General features: G+C 39.4%; 1 protein-coding gene across 2 annotated transcripts in view; it reads right to left on the minus strand.

The window, feature by feature from the left end:
• The window catches only part of Atg16 (Autophagy-related 16), a 182374-nt gene that overhangs the window by 11811 nt on the left and 150061 nt on the right, over positions 1-20502 (minus strand). For both annotated transcript variants that reach the window (XM_011304046.1, XM_011304039.1), the window contains 4 exons: positions 13109-13229; positions 7214-7393; positions 3385-3469; positions 1885-2031 (listed from right to left, as the gene is read on the minus strand). In XM_011304046.1, coding sequence (XP_011302348.1) covers positions 1885-2031; positions 3385-3469; positions 7214-7393; positions 13109-13229 — 533 coding nt within the window. The remainder of the gene's footprint in view (positions 1-1884; positions 2032-3384; positions 3470-7213; positions 7394-13108; positions 13230-20502) is intronic.

A 20502-nucleotide genomic window follows, 5' to 3' on the forward strand; every position in this document is an offset into this window, starting at 1 on the left:
CATCATCCATTTCAATTCAAGGCATCAACCTTGTCTCACACCCGTCTGAAATTAAAATAGCTCCACCAGAGTTCCCCACACATTACCCATGATCCCTCCCACCCCACACCGGTGTATAACTTTTTGCACCCGTAACATCCTTTGTACCAGACCACCCGCATGTGTCCGAAATGATAAGATAAAGAAAGAGAGACGTAAAAGCCCGTGGGGTAGTAGGAATGTGTGGCACCGGCTGGTGTGCATTTTCCCTCAGAAGAAATAAAAGAGGAAAAAAAAAAATTTGAAATGGTTAACCCTGGGTGGACCACTGAGGATCTCTATACTGACACAGAAACACGGTTAGCTACTATTTCTCGAGTGGAGACGCTGGTCTCAATGGTGACGTTAGTGTGACCCAAGCAATACACCTAGTCGTATAAATGCCCCGGCTTCTGCCAGCCGTCTCCCATTCATGTCAATATGTTCCGAGAAATGCGCAAGAGAGGAAAGTGAAATAGAAAAACTTTTCTGATGGCCTTGTTGCTACCAGTATCACCTATCAGAACAATTTCGTTGATGGTGGTGTGGTTTCAACGGAATTGCTGATTTACATTTAGTCCCGAGTTTTGAATGATTTTTGAATGAATTCAGGACTTTATATTGTTTAATTCAAACAGAAAGTCTTCAATTCGCCGGTTTTTAAAATCTTAAGAATATCTAGACCCGATTGTAAAGTCTTAAATCCAGCCTTTGAATTTTAATGGAAAATTAAAGTTCTAAAATCAAGAGAAAAAATGAGCAAGGGTGAAAACTGAAACCGAAAAACTTTCTAGATACCCCGGGGACTCGATGGCAGACATTAGCTGAGGGCTTTGTACTCCCATGGTGATTTAAATCAATCAGAGTTCTAATTCCACCTGTTCAGTGGGTCTCTAAAGTCATTGACGCCAACGGGCTTTAGCACTTGGATGACCAAGGTAATGTCCAACTGGTGATAACAGTGGGCAGCAAGTGGGTGGGATTAGAGGAGGGTCAAGTGGTATGAGGTCGTGTTAGACGCCAACTCTCGGGGCTTTTGCACCATCATGGTAACACGAGGTATCCACAGTTGCTAGTTTTCTGGGCTTGAAAACTAGTTTGGCTACCCCATCTTGTACCCTAATGCTGCGGTATATTCCCTTTTTTTTACTCCAGTCTTGCTCCATTCCAACGTACAACAGGGACTCGAGCAAGTTGCATTATTAGAATCTCCTGGTGGTGACGTGATTGGAGAATTCAATGTGGAGCAAAGAGAAGTAAAAAAAAATGAGGAGAGCGGTAGATCAATATACGGAGTTATGTGCGGCTGGAACATTTTATCGCATCAGAACACCAACTTGAGGTGGAGAGGGAGCAGCGAATCACGGCCTCTTGAACATTCAAAGTGTCCCATTTCCGCTGACCTCCCGCCCATAACCCACTTGCTTGCCTTTTCTTTTCAACTTTTATTTTTTTATTATATCTGCATTGGTTCCTCCCCTTTTTTATTAGATAATATAATATGAGAAAAGATGCTTCTGTGGGATACTCCTCAATGTCCATTTTACGCAGGACCCTTCAGTTATCCCTTGGTAATATATGAGGTAATAAAGCACTAAAAGCATGTCTGCCATGATCGCTCCATATGGATATCAATGCGTATACATGGATATGAGAATTTTCATTCTTCTTTAATCTCTGTTTTTTATTGGTCTTTCTTTTTATGATGCTGTGGGGCTTTTATGATTATCGATTGATCATTATTTTGGATAGGGCGCATGCCGGTCAATAATGTGCACCTGTTGAGGATGGATGGGCTCGTCGTGGATTTGGTTTTTAGTCTGGTTTTTTTTTTAGGGTGAGGGTGGATTTTAATGGGGTACTCACGTGTGATCCTTGAGGACAGTTTCAATTTTATTCGTCGTCACGTTCCAGATGAAGACGGAGCCATCGACTGAACCCACTGCTATATACTGGCCGTCTGGACTGAAGGTCGCTCTTGCCCAGTCGCAACCCACTTTGAACCCATCAGCACTGCAATGTGAATGTAAATAACAGAATCATGAGTTTGCATTTCTTTGATGGATCGTATATTTTGACAGGGGGGAGGAGGGGTAATAATTATTGAGTTATGGTGGGTCGAGCAATTTATCGAAATCAGTCATGTCTTGCGGGGGGACATCCAAGCGGTGAATGCAAACGCCTCGATAAGTGGTTTATAATCGCGGGTGAAGACTTATTTAATAGTTTTTCGTTTGTTGTATTTGTGGTTTTTCTGTGTAGGACAACTTGTATCGGCACGATTCGATGTCGTCAGGCTGTTTTGAGTGACTCGTTGTGAGATTATGGGGAATGCGAAATGAAAAGTCCTTCGGTCAAGACTTTTGAATGTTTCGAGTCAAGAACAATTAATCAGAATTGCTTGTCTTTGGTGGAGGAGACAGGTAGGACGAGTGAAGGGCGGTGGTGAGTGGTTTATGATGGAGTTTACGTTTTATTGAGTATTTTATGTTTATTTATGTTTACTGCTGGAGGACTGGAATGGAGATTTTGAAAGCCGGTAATTACTTTGATTGCTTCGGTTGAGCATTTTTTCAAATCATAAACGAAGATTTTTGAATTTCGAATAAAAAACTTGAGGAATTCCTGAGATAGAAGGTCAAGATTTTTGAAACTCTGTAAAAGTTTCTCAAGTCCTCGAACCAAGACTTTAATTAGAAAAGTCCAGTATTTTATTAATGGGTTTAAAATGGGATTGAGTTTTATTGAATATTTTATTTTTATTCACGTTTACTACGATGAGACTAAAATAAACTAAAAAAGCATTCGTATCTCGTGGGGGAAAAACATCTGTTCAGAAAACGTGAATTCACTCCATTAAATACTGTATCCTAAAGTTCACGTTTCATTGAACATTTTCTATGAAACAAGGTTTTATTAATACATAAAACATAAATTACGTTTTATGCCTCTAACGGGCTAATTAAAACCAACAATTCAGGTAATTTAAATGAGTTGCTTATCGAGTTTTAATGAACGGGTAATTAAGAACGAGTGAATTCGCGTTCGACGCCTCGATTTGTACGACAGTTCGGCTTGAAAGGGCGCATTTTCGCTCCAAATTCCAATTGAGGTGTAATTGTATCATAATACAATAACACATTAGTGTCCTTGAAATTTAAATGAGCACTAATGTCGATTCTACTCTCTGCGCAACTCACACGTTAAGGTAAAATTGCATGTTTATTTGTATGTCTCTATCGAGTGATCAGGTTACTCCACAAAATTATTCATTCAATTCCCGTTAATTGAGTTCTATGGAATCGGTTTTGTCGGTTCAGTTTCAATGATAATTCCCGATGTAAATGACAATTGCACTCGACTAACCTGAATGATCCGACAATCTGCTTCATACGCAGATCAAGCAACTTCACTGTGTCATCTCTCACACAACTGAGTAGATAATTGGCATCTGCAAGTAAAAATAGGTACAGGTATTATTATTGATGATAATAAAACATCGTTCTGGGAGATGAGATAGCGTGATGACCCCCGGCTGATATCAACATGGCAAATTTCGTGATAGTCATGACAACGAATACTATCGCAACATTGCAATTATAATTTAGCTGTCTCTATTTCCTTTTTCGCTGAGCCCAATAAATTTATGATTTATTGGATGGAGAAATGGGGAATGGATGAAGTTTAATGTGTCACTGAATTTTTACCTGAATATTTCATGAGAGGAGAGTGCTCCGTCTTTTTCATTGCATAGTGCAGGTAGGATTTGGTCGCGTCCATGAAAAATTCTAGAAAATTTCACTTAAAAATTCCGACTACACTGCGGTGATAAAGACTGAGATATCTCGAAAACATCAAGGGTTTAAAAAATATTGAAAACGGACTTAAGATAAAACTACATTAAAACTGTGCGTGTTTAGAGGATTTCATAAATATTTGTCCGCAAATTGAAAACTCAATAATTGAAGCTATCCCATTGTGTTTTGATACACATCTAAAATTAAAGGCACGATTCTTCTTTATTTCAACGCTCGGCGGCCGACCTTGAGTGAAGGTGCTGCGGTGGGAGAATGTTTTGACGTGGACACATTTTTATTTTCGATCCTGAAGCTCATTGTCGAAATTCTAGTTCACAGCAACGCCGTCTGTCTGGTGGTCGTTGAGGGAGTGGATTGTGAAGCCGTAGTGGAGGATTTAATTTTTCAGGAAACCGTACGACGTTGTTTTCTTCCAGCCATCCTTGCATCTTCGAAGTGTGCCGCAGATTGAAATGTCTCCCGAACTGCAGTCCCTTTCATAGATTGTTGGGGAGCCGTGAAAATCTGTGATTGGCGGAAAAGCTCATGGTGGGGGTTAAAAGTGCAGTCTCACCTGATTGGCTCCAATCGCCGCACCAATCACAAATTTTCATGTTTCAACCGAATATTTTAGAAATTTAAGTTAATGAGGGGCCTCTCGTTAAGGTCCGTGCGAGTTGATATCACTGAGGAAATTTTGTGGGATCATTCAGTTACGCGGAGGAAATCGGGGAGGCTGCAGGGAAGAGAGGAAAGGAGCAGAACAGAGCAGAACAGAGCAGAGCAGAACATACCAGACCGAAGGAGGAGAACCTGGGAAATAATTTTATTCCACATTTTGGAAATCTCAAGAACGCTGGACAAAGCCGACTTCGCTCGTTTGCTTCTCGCTTCCGTGCGAGTGGATATCCCTCGGTATATCATTTACAAACATTCAGTCACGGGAATCGGATCTTCAGCGGCTGTACTGAGGAAACAAAATGCGTCACACAGGAGGACCTTGACAAATAATAACCCAATAACTCCAAATTTTTAATTCAGAGGAGAAGCTTAGAAAATAATAATTCAAGAATTAAGAAAACTCAAAGTCGCTAAAGAAAACCAATTTCGCTGGTTAATTTCTATTCGTTGTACAATACACCAACGGTCTCTCCACGGCCGGCGCGAAGTGATATCTCTGAGTGAGTTATTTATAAAAATAATACATTAAAAAATAATAATCGAATAATTAAAAAATCTCAATTGAGGAGAAGCTTAAAAACAATAACTCAAGGATAAACAAATTTCAAGGGCGCTAGAAAAAACCGATTTAATTCCTTCACTTTTATTCTATATACAATATCCTGACGGTTTTTCTTGATAGTCCACGCGAATTAATATTCCCAAATAAATCAAGTGTGTGAATTCAGTGTCGTGAGTAGTGCAGAAGAATCTTGTGAAATAATACTATTCAATAACTAACAAATCTCAATTTCGTTCGTTCAGTTTTATGCTCTAATATATTAACGGTGTCTGTCCATGGTGCGAAGTGATATCCCTCAGTGAATAGTGTATGAAAATTCATCCACACAGAACGGATCTGCGGCTGTACAAAGGAAAGGAGAAGAGCAAAGCAGGAGAACTGTGAGCAATAATACTGTTCAATAATTACAAAATTTCACTTTAACTGCGTAAAATCGATTGGGGAAACTGCCCCGGAGACGTGTCCACGTCAAGTTTTACTAATGTATCAAAGAGACAGGGGATTATTGTCTTTGCGCAGTTCCGAATATTTTCGATTTTCTCTGGTAGACAAAACGTTGAAAATACACATTGAAGATGCTGAAGCAAGCGATATCTCACGTTTGAAATCAGCCTCTTCAATCAAGCCACTGGAAAGGCAATCCTAAATGGACTCGAAGGGAATACGACGGGCTTTTGTGCAATATCCCCCCGTAATTACACTTTGAAAATAACGAAAAAAAAGCAGACGGATAAAAAAGAGTAGAAATCCGTTTGGGGGATTTGTCAACACATATTGCTAGACGGTGGAACATAAATTGCCTTTTTTTTTCGGGTCTCTATATCTGGAAGAAGTAAGCCATTGGATTCTAATACTCTTCCAAATAGCTCGACAGGATTGTAATTCATTTTATTGGAGATAGCCAGAAATAATTCATAGCTGAAGTAACTTTTTCTCTCGCGGGGGGTAAATCTATTTTTGGACGAACCAAATGAAATGTCAATTTCCACCCCAACGTTAATAGCTAGGAACGTGAATTTAATTAATGCTCATTGTACCCAGTGCTCATCTACTTTACGTCTGGCATAAGTCCAAAAGTCATCTGTTTCGTGTTCAACAACGATCGCCTACATTCAACCTGACGATAAAGGTTAAACGTCAATATGTCATATTTCCTTTGTGCCATTCAGCTGGATATATTGTTTCACCTCAACCGAAAGCTCTACCCACACTTGGGCAACAAAATTTAATTTTCGACAGTCAACATTTTTCAATAGACTCTGTGATGAAAATTTTTTAGTCGGAGTGAAGAGAAAATAAAAAGAATAATGACAAGTACATATTCATGGAGGTACCAAAAAATCAGAAGAAATAAGTTCTTTGGTTGGGTCTTTGAGAAATTGTCAAATTTTTGATACTCCTGTAATTTAATTATTATGTGGACAGATATGGGAGTATAAAATTCTTTCTGTCGATATTCTTTTTATTTTTGAAAATATCTGGAAGTTATGGAATTTTTGGGGGATACCACTCATAAAAAAAGACATCTTTACTTCTCATAAAAATCTGATACTTTCCCGGAAAAAATGGTCGGCGGTATAAAAATGACATTTTAATTTTTAAAAGAACAAAATCATAAAATGTCATGTTTCACTGAAAATTGTGTGAAATTCGGAATTTTGTATTCTGAATTATTCAGAACGTTGAATTAAACGAAAATATTCGCGGTTTTTTCTCTGTTTATTATTCAGAAATTAATCAATGAAATTTAATTTTCAATGGCGCAATCCTTGAAAATTCCAATTCAAATATGAAGAAAAATTCAACGGATTAAATCCAACTGCCTATAGACTATTTAATAAAACGAATAAAAAAAAACAGTAATTCCGCGTTCTTGATGACTAAATACTAATTAGTTTCGGTTCCGTAAAACGTGAAATGGAGAAGATAAATTTCGATCGGTCACGATTAAAATGAGAATAAAAATAATTTTCTGCTCGACTGATTTAACGCTATTGTGCCCCTTAAAAGCATCTTCGCAGAAAATTTAAAAAAACCATCGGTCATTGCAATAATTCAATTCCAAATATTTCCTGTTCCCACCGTAGTTGTATTTTATTCGTGTTGAACTTTCAACACATTAACAAATCCCTTGAAATTGAGAAGATCCGCTCACCTCTCGATAAATCGAGTGAAGTGACTTTTCCTTGTAATACAATATCGTTGCAGCTTGACTCGGACCTAGTGTCCCAGAACCTTATCCTTTTATCAAAATGGCCACTTATAATAGTAGATCCTGCACCATCGGAGGTGACGAGGTCATTGCAACTCGATCCGGCAAATTTCGTTTCAATACCTGCAACAAAAATGAAAATGTTTGAACGAAGGAAAAAAACAATCATTTGATTTTTATTCTAGACAAACAAATTAAAATTTACTTTGAGGGAAGAATTATCCGAAATTTATATAATTAGGGAATGAAATTCGTCGAATTAATATAATTGTTCCATTATTGCAAGTTTGGGTTTCTCTCATGTCAAAGGGTTTGGGTACACAATAAAATAGTTATTACCTATCGATGTCAATAAACTCATAGCCTCGAGGAGCGAAATTTCCCACTCGTTGACAAATGTACTTGAAAATTGAATGAGTTCTTTGGTTTTTCAGCAGCTTAATACAGTTAACCGTAAAATACCCGGAAGCAACATAAGGAATTTACAGATATCCAAATTAAAAAACAACAGAAACCGTACCAATTATTTCCATAAAAAATCGTGGCATTTCCGGGCAACTTGAAAATCCGTTAACGTTTAAAATTTAATGTCCTTTCGAAGGCGAGTTTAACTCTTTGACATTAGTCATTGACTTTGAAAAACAAGTCCCAGGGGGAGGGAAAACAGGGGGTGGCGGTCAGGGAACCGAGTATAAACCGCTCTCAGGTTTCCAAGAAACCTTGGAAAACCGCAACGCCTGCGGAAATGTAGCTAACGTTAGGGCAAAGACTATAAACTCGATAAATAACGGGGTTTCCGCTTACGCCCACCTTCCCAACGTGCCATCTCACCGCGATGTACCTTCCAGAAAGGGAGACAACCTCACAATACAACCACGTGCCCATGGAATCTACAACATGGTACCAATTTCGATTTCGCGACTTTTTTTCCCCTTCATTTTTTCACTACCTCACCCGCACAGGTTTTGCGATCAAATTCACGTGGTGAATATATTCACGTGAATTGATTGTACGAGGTCGGGTGGTTACGGGACTTCAGCGATTTTCTGTTACCCTCAAACTGTATTATGGATACAATGAATAGTGAGATTTATTTGAAATCGCTTTTCAAACTTCAGTTAGTCCACACCGGCTGAAAAAAATGTGCTTATACGAGTTACACGGAGAGAAATTTTTATATAAAATTCGCACGACAATCGGCAGAAAAATTACCAGATGGGCCAGTAAGATTGGAGCACTCGGTTATCTATTAAAATATTTTTTCACATGATTTTTCATCAATTCAGGGCAAAATATCCCACATTTATTGATAAGAGTCCAATAATTTTTCGTGGATATTTCTCTCCCGGTATTCTCTTCTCCGTTGGTACATCTCTATTGTATCATTTTCGGGATTATAAACTGGGTCAGAAATTAAATTTAACATTTACATCATTTCTAGGGTGAGATATGGGTTATGGGAGGCTTTAATCTTCTGGTGTGTGCAAAGTACTTCGCTCGATTAAATTGCATACATCCCGTGTCAGTCGAATAACTGGGAGATTAATCTGCGGTGACGTAGCACGTGGTGGATATCGTAAAAGATGGGTTTATTAATTTATTTTTCAGTTGGTGATAAAAAGTTGGGGGCTATGTATGTCGAGTTGTGGAGGATATGAAGATTTTCGGGGATTTAATGAAACGAGAAGGGGATTTACTTTGCAGCATTCGGGCGATCGTCGAAATTACTCGTTTCGTTTTATGGAGAGCTTTCGTTATAGTTTCCGGGATAAACGTAGGAAGATACTGCAAAAAAACTGCTCCTTGCATCTTCACATATTTTTTTCACGAAAAACAATGTTAATGCAGCCTGACATTGCAATCAAGATTATCATTTTTTTCATATCAATTACAATTTTTTGTTGTTTTGCAAAAAAATCTGCACTTCATGTTAATTCTAAAGATTTTAAAAGACTTTTCGGCCGAAATTCGATTCAAAGTCCCAATTTATCCTGAGCCTAAAATAAAATTACCGTTTTCTGTGCCCGAGTAATCAATGAATCTTCCAATTCGATCACCAATCATTGAAGCTATTCGCGGAATTATAATTTCCCCGCCTGCTAAACAAAGTAAATCCGATAGAAATCTAATTTTGGTTAACGAATAATCAGTCACCGAAAAACGCATGGGTAAACCGAATTGCTGGGTAAATGAGAGATAATAACTAGCTGTACGAATATTCGTAAAATCAGAGCTTTCAAACGACTGAAGATTAATTGATCATCTCCATTGCGAAATGACTCATCCCCGAGATATTTCATGGTGGAGCATCATGTTTCCAGACAAATCCCTCCCATCAATACAATTTTACAATTTATTTCGTTCCCCTCATGTTCTTACGGGCGGTTAGCAAGAAAATTTCTAATGGGAGTGCGACGCCCAGTGAAGGCGTATCTCGTCGTTAGTGCCTCATACCTTCAAGGCCACGATGGAAAATAGTTCCAAGTCCATAGGATCTCAGTCCCCGGATGGAGCGATTTTAGGTACCTCCGGGGCTCCCGAGAATAGCGAAAAATATAAAATAACCGTGATGAGAAAGAGATGAATACCTCTTTCACCCTCTCTCGTCCCCTTTTCCTCTCGGCTTTTATATACCAAGAAATGGAGAAATTATGCCTGCGAGTTAAAACTCTCGGCTCAAGGGGTGCTTTCACGATAATCCCCCGAGTACCTCTCCTCACATATTATTACTATATTTTTATAACCAAATGAAAATTGTTAGCTGCCTCTTGATGAATATTTGATAGCGAGATGGATTCGTGTTTATTCTCAAACAAAGTGGAGAAACAATTTTTTGTGGAATATTTCAATTCTAGAATTCCGTCGGGTATTTTCAGGACATTTCTATTGACGAACTCGAATTTCAGAGAAATTTTCATTAATTAATAACAAATCTTGATGAAAAATATGAATTAATTTATTTTTAATTGAATGGCAAATATTCATGCTGATTACAAAACTTTAATGGGACGAAGAATTCTCATTCTCATCTGGTGAAATTCTCCCGAGTTTGTTTCCCTCAATCCCACAAAATTTCCGTGTCTTCCAAACAATAGATTTCATTCGTACTCCCCAAATAATTGAAATTCCTTCCAATTAAAATCACGACATGAAAACCATTGAAAATATTCTCGTGGAGGTGTCCACCTCGGATTTTCCATCGCGATCCGCAGAATAACTCTCGAAAATATCGGCAGAGTGCCATTCACCAATGACTAGTGAAGGTAATTACCCCCGTAAAATCCAATTAATCACGCTGATTTCCCGTATAATTCCTCTTGGACAGGCGAATTGGCTAGACTCGGTATGAACCGAAAATGCGAATTACGACACGTCGTAAAATGAATTTAGCAGCCGCGGGGCGCCGTGGGAGATAGTGCCGTTAAGCTCCAACTGCCCCCTCCGAGCTTTACGTTTTGCCATTTTTATTTCACCCTTACATTTCATTTTTTTCACCCTCCCACAGGATAACCCCCGAGGGAGGGTTATCCTTATCTCCAGCACCCCGGGATGCAGAGAAAGTGCGACGGAAGGGCGTGCATTGATAGAAATATTCGGTCAACGTTAACGAGTTCCCGGTAATTGTGCGACAAATGCTCATGAAATTACCACAATTATTCTGTAATAATTACCGAGTCGAGACGCAATGAATGCCCACAATCAACAATGAATTATTATTAATTCCACCGAATTTGCATACGATAGTTGAAAGAAAAAGCTCCAGTGAATTGATCATGTAATATTAAGTGAATTCTTGAGTGGCGAGGGGGGAGAGGGCAATACTCTTACAAGAAAGGGTGGGTAAAGGTGCAGTACGAAGTGAACTGCTTCGTAGATTTCACCACTTGTGGACGGAAATTAGATGTACCAACCGGCAACTTGTGAAAGCGCACTTTCAGGAGGGGAATGTCGTATAACTCCTATAGAAGGGGTTGGTAGTGACTACGAACAAGTCAAACTGCGCTCAAGGTAAATTTTCGAGTTAGTACATAAGGGTAAAGTCAATGAACGAAGGCGCATTAGAGAAGTAATGCAAAGCCCGAGAAGCTTGCGTAAAGTGGTGCCTCCACCAGTCGAATCCCATCTCGTTTATCTTCTCCTCTCCTCAGTTACTCTCACTTCCACTTCGGTGTATACTGGAGAAAAGCAATGGATATCTAACTAATATCTACGTGTTATATTATCCTGTGTCAATAACAAATTTCCTCCTCGAATCTCTTTGGTTACAGAAACAAAAGATTCAGTAGGTGATACCAGTGAAATTTATTTTACATTGATAACAATTTGATATATTAATTCGCCCATGGAAAAATATATCTTAAACGATATATATGATATAATAATATACATATTATAAAATATATTATCGTATATGCAGTTAATGCAGGAAAATGGAAAAAAGATAGAGAATTCATTACTTGACGTCAAGAGAATTCTTCAGCGAGTTCTTTTCAATATTCCGATTGATCACAGAAATAGAGAAATCTATAATAAAGGCAAACCTCTCACACCTCCGTATAGGAGACAGGGAGGAAAAGCAGTGGAGAGGATTGGCAAATTAATATCATCCCAGACTCTCTTATTGGCTCACTCGGGACTGGAAACCTATGTATAATAGTATCCTGTGTCAATAGCAAATCCCCAACAGCGTGCGAATGTATTTGGGTATCTCCCTCAGTGAATTCCTCTCTCTGTTTCTCATCCCCTGTTGCGACGACTGTTCGTCTGCTTCAGGCCCTCCCAAACTCCCACACTCGGGCCGTTGTCCAAAGTGCAAATCGATATCTCGAGTCGCTCTTCGGATACCGTTTCACGAGATTAGCCAGGGTCCGAACGACCAGGGTGTAAATTCCGAGCCGGATTTCCTCTCTCAAATAAAGGATAAAAGTGTGCGCACCCAGCATTATACCCCCATACCCTATCCTCACTCAATTCCCATCCTCGTGGACCTCCTCTGGCACACGATTCTGCATTACCTACTCACCCCTTATTTTTCCGATATTACATTCACAAAATTTGGGATATAGTCGGGGGATATTTCACTCGGTTCACTTTAACTAAAGTACGATAGTATACTGCTGTTTCATAAGGAATGATTTTCGGGGGAAACGAGAGATGAGATCCAATTTTAAAAATTCAAAAAATCGCGAAATTTTGGGAATTGAACAAATTTTTTTGGCGGGGAGAGCGGAAAAATTTTGAAAATTAAAAATATTTCAAACGGTAATAAATTTTAAGGGTAAGACCCGTAAGACGAAACCTATCCGCCAATATCGGCAAATATATTTTCTTATTTTTTGAATATCAATTATCTGGAATATATTCATTCCTCCCGAGCACGGTCATTTCGCTAAAGTCTGCGATATGAAAATGACTCATCATATATATAATAGTGGACTGGTGGTAGTGAAATGGAGTTTGTTTTATTATCTCGAAACGCCTCGTATAAGTGCGTTGCATAATGCAACGACTAATAGGGGGTAATAGGGGAACGCGATTACCGTGGCACCTATAATATTTCGCGCCCTGGTCTATAGGACGACGAGAGCAAGAGAGGGGTTTACGATGTACCCGAGATAGGTCCACTGCTCGTTTACAAACGTGGGTGCGAAGAGAATGCCATGGGCGCCAGTATTTGTCCTTCTGATGGAGCTTTTAATGGAAATTTAAAAAACGGGGAAAAAAAAATTATGTAAAGCTGAATAAAACGCAATCCTGATAGGAAGGAGAACGTTGATAGATATAAAATACTTAATGACACTAAGTTAGTAGGTGTGTATTTGTGATGCATGTACTTACATGCACGACTGCGCAGATCCCAGATCTTGAGTGTTCGATCGTGACTACCGGTCACCACCTTCGACGGTTCACCCAGGAACTTTGCTGCCAGTACTTTAGCGCAGTGCCCTGTCAGGGTGTGCTGTAAACAACAACAATATTAAGTTGTGATTACAAAGTACATTGCGGCGAGAAAAATAAGTCATCTCACATGGGGTGAGATATATCTAAGATATATTTTGGATATATCTGTGCAGATATATCTCACCTCTGGCACTGAAGATATATTCAAAATGTGACTTAGATATATTTAGGATATCATTCCGGGAAAAAAAATATATCTTAATTCTAATTTTTGGATTATGGCTTCTGCATTTTGAGAAAAGTTTCCTCTTGAACTTTTTGTCGGAGAAAGTTCCATTAACACCGGTGATTCACCCTGAACATCCCAAAATAGATAAATCGTTAACCAATGACTCTTCCCAAGACAAACGCCAGTTCTATCCTCGAGTATCCCCTAATTACTGATCACGCAATAGTACTCCAGCAGTTCCATTGACCACAGAACACTAGAATAAAGAACAACAACCGAACATTGACTCTAACGCCATTCCAACTCTAATAACAAGCGATCCACGAATCATTACTCTCACCTGAAGTTAATTCTAGTTATGGGCCGGACAAAAGGATCGTAAAGTCGGATGCCACAGTGAAATAACATAGACATATAAATAAACAGGAGTAAGAAAAAATGAAGCATTTCTCCTCCATTGGAAGACGTAAGAGGGAGGTGGGAGGAGGAGGAGGGGGTGGAACAGGAGGAAAGGGGAGAAAAAACTGCATTGCGTAACTCTGTAAATTGTAATTGGCCATGTCAAGGTATACGAGCCGTGGTAACTTTTATAAGCTCATTGAACTCTGCCGCCCGGTGAATTCTGCTCACGACGATAATTTAATCGAAACAGCACTGGGGATGAAATTATCCAACAAGTGGTCGTGGTACCTCCCAAAGGGACACACGAGAGATAGCAACGGAGTGAAGTATAGGGGGTGAAGTAATGGGTGGGTGGGGGGAGGCCTTTTCACGTATTTCGATGCTTCGGCCATTTCGAGTGGGGCAACTTTTCAGGCACGATTCGTTAGTTCCAGCCAGTTGAAGAAGTTAGTTTTTTCCCAGGGAGAATGGGTGTGAGGGTAACAGAAAGGGGGAGGATTGGGGTGGGTGGGTGGTTGAGGCCAATGTGGTGCAGTTCAAAGTTTCGTCTTTCTGGCTCTGGCGACGTGTTCGAAATAGGGGATGAAAAATCACCGCAGGCTGTATACAGCTTTGGTCATTCTATTTTTATTTCGTTCTATAACACAATGGTGAAAAAAAATTCTCCGCTGATTCGCACTGACATTTTTTTTTTTCACCCATCGGATGCAATAACTTATCATGCAGATTGGTTTAATAGTTTTTAAAATGGAATAAAAGAGTTACAAGTTTTTAGTCAAACTGAACGTGGCGGGGGGTAAAATCGAATAAACCACTTACTGACTGCCAAGTTGTACGTAAATTGGTTTTTCAGATATATAGACATGTCTGTATTATTTTTACTCTCTCGTGTCTGGTTTTTTCCCTCTCATTTTTTTTTCTTGAGTTTTTATTTGTTCTCATGAAATTTAGAGGAGGATGTGCTAAAAGCAAGTAAATCGAGGGAACGTTTTCGGATCGCCGAGGGAAATCCAATTCCTTTTCCGCTTCTACCGCACTACCTCATGCCCTCTTTCAAATCTCCCTCTCCTCGTCGTGTCCTTCACTCCTTACTCCCACCCCTTTCTAGTACACTCCATCTCACCCCCTGGGAAGAGTTGCAGCAGGACGGAACCATGAGAAAGTATAAAAAAAACGCGTAAAAGGGTGGGTGGGGGAAGTTGTAAAAAAAATACGGTTGAAGTTGGACTACCGGGTTGCCTTCTTCGGGTGGGGTGAGGTGGAAAGGGGTGGAAAGGAGATGGTAGTTACGGATGGTAAGCAAGATCCTCTCCCCGCCAAGAAAGAAGTGATCCGGTGGCTCTTGAAAAATGTCCTAATGTAAATTAATGATCCGGAAGTTTCCGAACGAGGAGCGATATAGATACATATGCCTCGGTAAGGCGAAAAAAATGGGGAGTGTGTATCCAACGATAAGACTCTTCTCCTTCTTCTCAGATCGTACTCGGTTAAACTTTTTGGTAACGTAGTTTATTCGAAAAGTTCCCGTTTTTCTAACCTCCACCCCTTGCCCTAACGGATTTCTCCGCTTTTTTTTTTGTTTTCTGTGGGTTGATTTTTTTTCTCGTTTTTTGAGAGTGGAAATACCTGACGGGTGATTACGGCCAATAGAAAGTGATAAGTCTGCGTTTTGGAAAGTTCTGGGAAAAATTTTGAGGGAATTGTAGCGAAATTGAATATCTATAATATAATTCAATTTATGATTGATTAAAAATTGCGAAATTCATTGTTTGAATTATTCGTATTTTAATTGACTCATTAGGGATGAATTATATCGATAATCCCGTTCATAATAATAACTCTGATGATCATAATATTAATACCTATTCAATGGATATTGAATGGCATTATCAATTATTCTAAAATCATTAACTTTACCACGAAAAAACACTTTTTTGCAGATTATTTTTTTCGCCATTTTTCGCGAGTGGAAAACCCCATCGGGTGATTAAACCCAATGGAAAGTGATAAGTCTGCATTTTGGAGAGTTCTGGGGGATAAAATTATTGGGGAAATGGAGGGAATTGAGGGAATGAAGGTGAAATTTTTTATGAGGCTCGTCTGCGAAAAAAATTTAGGTTCATTCCGGTTTAGCACACTTTACAGCACTTGAGAATATTACGTAGGATTTATTATTCTGATCTGGAATCGTTGAATTTGAAGAATTGAGAAAGTGTTTTGTTTTTCGGCGGTGGGAGTTTGTGAATCGATTTGAAATAAGTAAATATAAATTCAATGCTGGTACGTGGATTGATGAAATTTGCGATGTCATAGGATTTTCGGTGGAATATTCTATCAGGGTGTGTCGTTGTCAATGTGAAATGCAAATATGTGGGGGAAAAGCATGCGAGAGGAATTCTACGGCTTCGAGGTAGATTTCAGACGCAAAATATTCTATTTTGGATTATTATGGGAAAGCGATGTCTCAGAATTTCGGAAATCGAATAACTGCAAATATTAATTTCCATCAATTATTTCTCGCGTCGATATACTGCAAGACACCGGGTGTGTGCAAGTATTACTACTTAATTAATTAATTATTTTCTTAATTTCACAAAGTAATTAAATCACTCCACATTTAAAAATCACGTTCTGTCAATGTCTGTAGAACATGCGGTAGAGTTCCGTAATTTTTATCGTAAATGTTCCGTGGAAATTGACGGACCACGAATTTGACTCACTTATTACGAACCGGGTTTTTCGTATTTCCGTGTAAATTAAACTGTTTTTTTTATACATGTATTAAGGATCTGAATTCAGAACGCAAACTGAGATTTTTCGGAAGTGGCGAATGTTTAATTTTGCGCAATGATCGTTTCCCATTTCTCTTGGAATATCTGTATAATTTAACATAGATTCCCGTCATCCATATTCAGACTAATCCCACATCATCACCAAGTCCATCTCCTTCAGATCAAACAACTATGACTTAATCCTTATTGACTCAGGAGTATAACTCTATTACTTAAACCCTCCGCACTCTCCTAAAATCGAGATAATCCCCTAATTTACCTATTTACATCATCCTTTTCGTTTGAATTTTCCGCGCCGAATACCGGGAATTCTCATCGTGCCGCAGCCCCGCTGGAATTTCAGGGAATTTTACAATTTAAAATTCGTTAGAAAATAACATAATAAAATGATAAAATTCCTGATGAAGATTTTCCAATAATAGAAAATCCTCAAGAAATTAATGAACTCGTCGATGACAAATTCTTATTTTTTCTTTATAATTATTTTCAAAGAAATTCCACGTAACTTTATGAGTGTTAAAAATATTGAGCGTCCACGTTTAAAATATCTATTTTTTCCAAATATTTATCTACGAATTCCCTGCCTTCCTGCCCCCAAAAAAGAGGGGGACGGGATTAATACAGATATTCGATGAGGTCGATGTATTGGTAACTGGCCGTGTGCCACCACTATCTGTTGCGTGTTTCGTTTTGTTTTGTATTTATTGTGTATAGCAGGGACACGTATTAGGGGTACTCGTCGATGTAACACAGTTGCCATTTTTTTATTTACCTTTTATTTATTTTCCCTTAACAATTTTTTTGCGTGACTGCAGCGCCAGTGAAAAAAAAAGAATAAACCACGAGAGGTAAAAACAGGAGAAAACCGGGAGTACAGATGAACTCAGTGCTGTGTACTGGTTTCAATTATGCATGTATGAATAAAGTAAACCATAACTTTCTTTATTTCTTGTGCTCTGCCATTACGGGGTGGAAAGAATCGACAGTGGGCGGGTTGAGTCTTGATACAGCTAATCAGGAAACTGATGTTTGAACAGGAATTAGCATACACTCTGGTCTTCGAATCATTTATGCAGGCTGCCATCTTTTTCATTCGGTCTAATGCTTTTTTTTTCGTACATCTCCCTATGGGAGAATTACGATTGGTTTTAATTATTATATTTTCATTCCCATAACGTTCCGCCTCAACGCTCATGCCGTACCCAGATGGGGAAAAATATATCAGCAACACACCAATTACGCGGGTTAATTGTATATTAGGGGGCATTTACAATTGGATGATTGGTGAGAGTAAAAAATCATTGCGCAGGGAGATAATATTGTGGGAAAGAGTGGTAAACTTTTCGGGGAACTCGCTGGTGGCGAGAGCGATGGTTATGGGATTACTATTCTTAACCTAGTGCAGATTTCGAAATGTCAGGGGTCTTATCATTTTTTAACAACGGTGAAAGATTGAAAAGGATTAGCCGGGCTCCTGGACTTTTTCAGCATCTCCGACGAATAATTGTTTCTCCTCGCTAAAGACATTTGAGACGACTAAATGCCCGGTAGTTCTTGATAAAATCCGCTCCTCAAACAAATTTATTAATTTAACAGGCGGAAATATTTTATTTCGTTTCCGGATACAACTCAATTCATTTTTTTAATTTTGCTGCATTTTAGTTTATTCATATTGCATTCAATTTTTGGGAAATAGAGGAGAAAAATTTACAGCCGCGAATTTTACAGCAAAAAAAAGTGGGAATTCAATTTTTTTTAATTCAGTAAAACCACCAGAAAATTAAAATCTCTCTCCCCCCATCTTCCAATAAAAACCTCTCAATTTATCACTCCCTTTCCATAAAATCCTCGCTAGAATTCAATATTCAATTTCCAATTCCCCGAGAATCCCGACGTGAAAATAAAATCCCCCATCACCAAATGAATCCACCAATTCCCCAAAACCTCCATTGATCCTCTCGACACCGTCTTCACTTTCAACGATCCCAATCAAAACCCAAGAGTCCTCTCCAGAGAGATTCCAATTTCCCTCCTGCCAACAACCTCACCAAATAAATCCCCTAGACAAGGTCAAGGTGTAAAACCCCCCCACCACCAATAATGATTTATCAATTATCCCCCCCTCCCCCCTCAACCGCACACGAAACCACACCGAGAAATCAAATTATCCAGACCTCACAATCATCTCGTAATGACTGACACCCGAGAAAATTTGATGAAAGCAAAACAACTGTTTAAAAAAAAACGAATTCAAACCATCTGATATCACGTTTCTCGACGTCCTTGGAGGTAAAGAGGTATAGGAAATACATGTACATGTTCCTATCAACATTTTCCAACGTTAATCGGATCAGCGAGCAAAACCACAGCAATGTTGTGGCAGTGAAATGCTAGGTTGGTTATCATTCCGTCATTCCCCACCTCTCGGCCAACGGTGGCCCGACGCTCCGATCAAGTCATGCAAAATAAGGAAAAATAAATGGAAAATTGGAAGGGACGTTGGCAAGGTGTGGACCTTAGGTAAAGTCTCAACCCAGTGGTTCAGTAAAAAAGCTTCCTCAAGCACTTTATTCACTTGAAAAAAAAGAGAAATTCGGAAAAAAGGCGGAGGTGGAAATTCTTCGAGAAACCGTACCTGGAATTCACGGCTTTTCCGATTATTCCACGGATCACCAAAATATAAAAAAAAAAAATAAAACAACTCGTCAGTCTAGAATTATAAAAAATTCTCCGCTAACAAGCCCATTGATTTCCGAATACTCTCTCGCCCCAGAAATCACCGACCCGAATTCGACATAATAATCCAACAAGGGGATAAAACAAATAAGCATTACTCCGATGATTTAGCCTGATAGTTGAGAATATCGAATATACGTAAGGGCAAAGTTGGTCTTAAACAGACTGGAGTTCCCCTTCTCCGAGGTCTGGATGGAACTTAGAGTACACTGTGGGGGTTAGTGTGTACCCTGGCCAGTTATGTGCAGCAACAGGGAGAATTGCACACAGAAGAGAGAGGTGGTCTGGGTATAAGGCAAGGAGCCGCTGACTAGCAACGGGTGAGTAAGCGTGTGAATAGTCAGGTAAAGAGAGGCGAACCGAGCGATGCAAGTAAGCAGTGTACAACTACTACACGGCGATGGATGGGCGGTTAGATTTTAGTACAGCGAAGCTACAAGATGAGTGAGATAGCGCTATTGAGAGCTGAAATAACTTGAATGAGTGAGTGAGAGGGACAGAGGCGTGCGCTTGCCAATGGCCAGGTTCATTGACCGCGGTGCGACTTCTTCACTGCCTCTCTTTCACGGCCTTGGCGATTCAATGCCCGCACCAGATAACTCCCTCCCTCCAGATAATAGATTATTTCATACGTGTAACTAGTCGACTCGAGCCAACTGCGTGGGAGCGACAGAGAAATCGGCTTCTGCTTCTGGCAGAGGCTCACATGTGCGTGTCTGTGTGATTCTCTCATCTGTACACTTCCTTCATATCCCTCTTTACCCTCTTTACCCCGCTTTGCCCCCTTTATCCACCCCTTTGCCAGCCAAGATGCACACACGCCACATTATATCCTGGGTTATACGACTCAGAGATAATCCTCTTATCAGACTTTCGGTTAATACGTTATTTCGGTTATTTTGGCTTCTTTACTCCGATTCAGAAATGGATTCTGCATTGAGTATAATGCGGATATAATGGACAGTTGGGTTAATACGATATCATTCCGGGGGGTTTCTTTTTTCGTGTCGTCTCTTGTGATCTATTGCGGGGGATTGCAAGGGATGGAATAAAAAAGTAATACCGGTGGTGCATGATGTGCCTTTGAGTTTCAGGGGCTTTTCAACAATCACCATAATTGCATCGAGAGGAGTATGTGCAGCTCTATAGAAAATTTGACCTTCGGGTGACCC

The sequence above is a fragment of the Fopius arisanus genome, unplaced genomic scaffold (assembly GCF_000806365.1).
Source record: "Fopius arisanus strain USDA-PBARC FA_bdor unplaced genomic scaffold, ASM80636v1 scaffold00002, whole genome shotgun sequence".
Classification (NCBI taxonomy): domain Eukaryota; kingdom Metazoa; phylum Arthropoda; class Insecta; order Hymenoptera; family Braconidae; genus Fopius; species Fopius arisanus.